Below are 2920 nucleotides of genomic sequence, written 5' to 3' on the forward strand. Positions count from 1 at the left end.
TTCGAGTGGCTCAGAGTAGACGTTGTTGTTAACTTGAATGACTTTGGTCATTTTAGACATTTTAGGGTGTTAACAGTTATATCATTAAGTGGACGCATGAAAGAATATAACAAATTTTGTTCTTTAACATCGCTATTTAATTATTCCCAAAAACCGAAATAGTGCTTTTTAAGCTCTGCCTTCAGGTGCGTTTGTTTATCGCGGAATATTTCTGCGCCACCTGAAGTGTTATCCGGGGTTCGAGAATGCGACCTTCATTACCAAACAGTCCCAGTCGGTACTATCGGTCTTGCACTGGTATTAGTGCCTTGTCTTTATGTAACGGTACTTTTCATTGGTCGAAACAAAAATCCATTCGGATGGATGGATGTGTTGGCTGGATTTGTGTCGAGGTGTGCTAGTAAATTCAAATTAGACTTTTTGTGGGACAATCGATACAGAAAACCACTACCCACAGTAAGTTAAAATATGCAATATATGGTTCTAATGTTTTGTTTTTCGTCGAAAATAAATATTATATGTCTAAATTAGGGTTTGTAGCAACGCTAGACCTGTTGCCGTTTTTGGCCCGCCATCTTGAATAGACAATACACAAGCACGAGTGATGTCTTTCAGTTTTACGTTTGTTTGACGTTTCAGAGTTACATTAAAATCATTTCCACATATTTTTTTAACATGGGAGAGATTCTGTCTTACACAGTACACTGTATGTCGATATGTACGGGTTTAGTTTTAAAGTATTAACAACATCGAAAGAAAACTTAGGAGAATGTTGCAATATACGCAGTCTGCTGTACATCACTCGCACGCTGTACTTATCAACATAGAGATCTGTCTGTTATAGCATATAACAAATAATTATAAGGCTATTTCATTGTGAAACATGATCTGTTGACACTTTTGAAGATTTGAACGTATTTTTGCGAGATGGTTCGTTTGAATGCTAGTCGTTTCGGTAACATGGGTAATAATCCTGCATTCGGGTAACAGTTACCCATTTCACTGATTTCAGTAATAAATTTAATCCTGAAATGGGTAATAAAGTGAAATAAAAACACACAAAGAAATATTACACATTATAAACAAAAGAGGGCGTCATTCTTTCAACATAATCAATTAAAAAATACAATTGTGTACAAAAATATGTAAATCCAGTTGTCTAAATTTTTGTGAAAATGACAAATTGTATCACCTCCATTGCTTATAGTGTGTTGTAGAGTAGCTATAAAAAGCACACATAAAAAATCATGCTCACCTGTCACATTTGCCAACATACCCATTGACGACACACTGAAGTCAATGGAGAACAAATAAAGTCAGTGATATGGTTTGTTTGTCCTTTTCACAAAAGGTTAGTCATCAGAATTGATAAATTTTTGTGCACAAATCTACTTCATTGTGTTATTTATTTGATTTAGTTGACATAATGACGCCCTTTTTTGCTCCAAGTGTTTAAAAGAACTTTGTGTGTTTTTATTTCACTTTATTCCCCATTTCAGTAATAAAATTGTTACTCAAATGGGTAACTGTTACCCAAATGCAGGATTATTACCCATATGCGCCCAACCTGAACAAGTTGTTTCGAGAGTCCAGAAGTCGTTTCAGGACATGACACAAGATTTTCGGGAATTAAATCAAGTCGTTTCGGGACATATAAAATGTTCACTTATAAATTACACATCGCTCCCGTTTCATATAAAGTCCTGTATGAGTATGACCTGTGTCACGACTTACCTGTGCTTGGGATCATTAGTTTTACCAGATTGCTAGTGCTTGAGGGGATACCTACCAACATTTACCAGATTAACAGTGTGTTGTTATCTGGTTAAACTAATCTCATTATTAAATACAGATCTAGAGGAACTTATGAAATTCAACATTCAATTTCTTTCATTATTGATAGGTTGATTCCCTGTTTGATATTGTAATAATATGTTTTCAATTCACTCTATTCTCCATTATTGACATTAAGAATCAGAGACGAATGAGTTAACATTGATTCTAACAACGTTTTAAGCATATTAAAATTGAATTTCATGAAAGTAAAAACGTGAAAGACATAGGATATGTTTTAGACATGAGAATCAATTCATCAAATCCAGCAATATATTTTGAACAATGTTTTTATGTTGTGTACTTGTGTCTGTGTGAATATCATACATATATTTATTCATGTTTTATTAAAATCATGTAATGGTAAATGTTTGACGGGAGAAGGCTATGATAAGTTGTAATAACGTTTATCCAATCAATTCTTGAAATTTATTTGACATTAAAACATGTTTAAAGAAAGAAAAAAAATAGTATGTCCCAAAATGAACCGAAAAAAGTCCCGAAACGACTTTCGTCTTGTTACCGAAAAGACTTGTTATCGAAACGACCTGACACCGTTTTGTTCAGAGCTGTCGGGATATTTGTCGCACCTAATTAAGCACCTATGGTTTTAATAATGCAATAATCCCAATATATGACAATAATACGTAGATTACTCACTTAAATGTTAACACATGTATCGCCCTCTTTCGGCTTCTGGTAATAATTCAATGAATTCTTTTACATGGTAGCTCTTACATTGTACACATTGTCATATCACTTCACTCTTCAGTGGCATCATGAATGAAGCTCACTACACGAAGGTCAGAAATGTAAAAAAAAAGTCTAATTCAATCATTTAAGTGTCATTGTTTTAGTGTTGCACAAAAAATATATAGGTTTTTCACTAAAAATTGTATTAAAATTATGTACAAAATGCCTAGATGCCTAGAAATAACATACATGTGCAGAATATTACAAAGTGCTGAATATTATGACACTGTTGCAGGGCTAGCTCTGGGTCTTGATTCAGTTTCGCCAAATTTTAATATGTTCCCAACAAGTGCGCGTGGCGCAATCATGGACCAGTCCCCCCCCCCCCCCCCCC

General features: G+C 34.4%; 1 protein-coding gene across 1 annotated transcript in view; it reads left to right on the forward strand.

Annotated features, from left to right (window-relative positions):
• The first annotated feature begins 335 nt into the window (after positions 1 to 335).
• LOC110452175 (serine/threonine-protein kinase Nek5-like) overlaps positions 336 to 2920 on the forward strand; it is a 78565-nt gene continuing 75980 nt past the window's right edge. Inside the window, exon 1 of the mRNA XM_021500542.1 lies at positions 336 to 456. Coding sequence (XP_021356217.1) covers positions 364 to 456 — 93 coding nt within the window. The 5' untranslated portion in view covers positions 336 to 363. The remainder of the gene's footprint in view (positions 457 to 2920) is intronic.

Source organism: Mizuhopecten yessoensis, unplaced genomic scaffold, assembly GCF_002113885.1.
Source record: "Mizuhopecten yessoensis strain PY_sf001 unplaced genomic scaffold, ASM211388v2 scaffold6443, whole genome shotgun sequence".
NCBI lineage: Eukaryota > Metazoa > Mollusca > Bivalvia > Pectinida > Pectinidae > Mizuhopecten > Mizuhopecten yessoensis.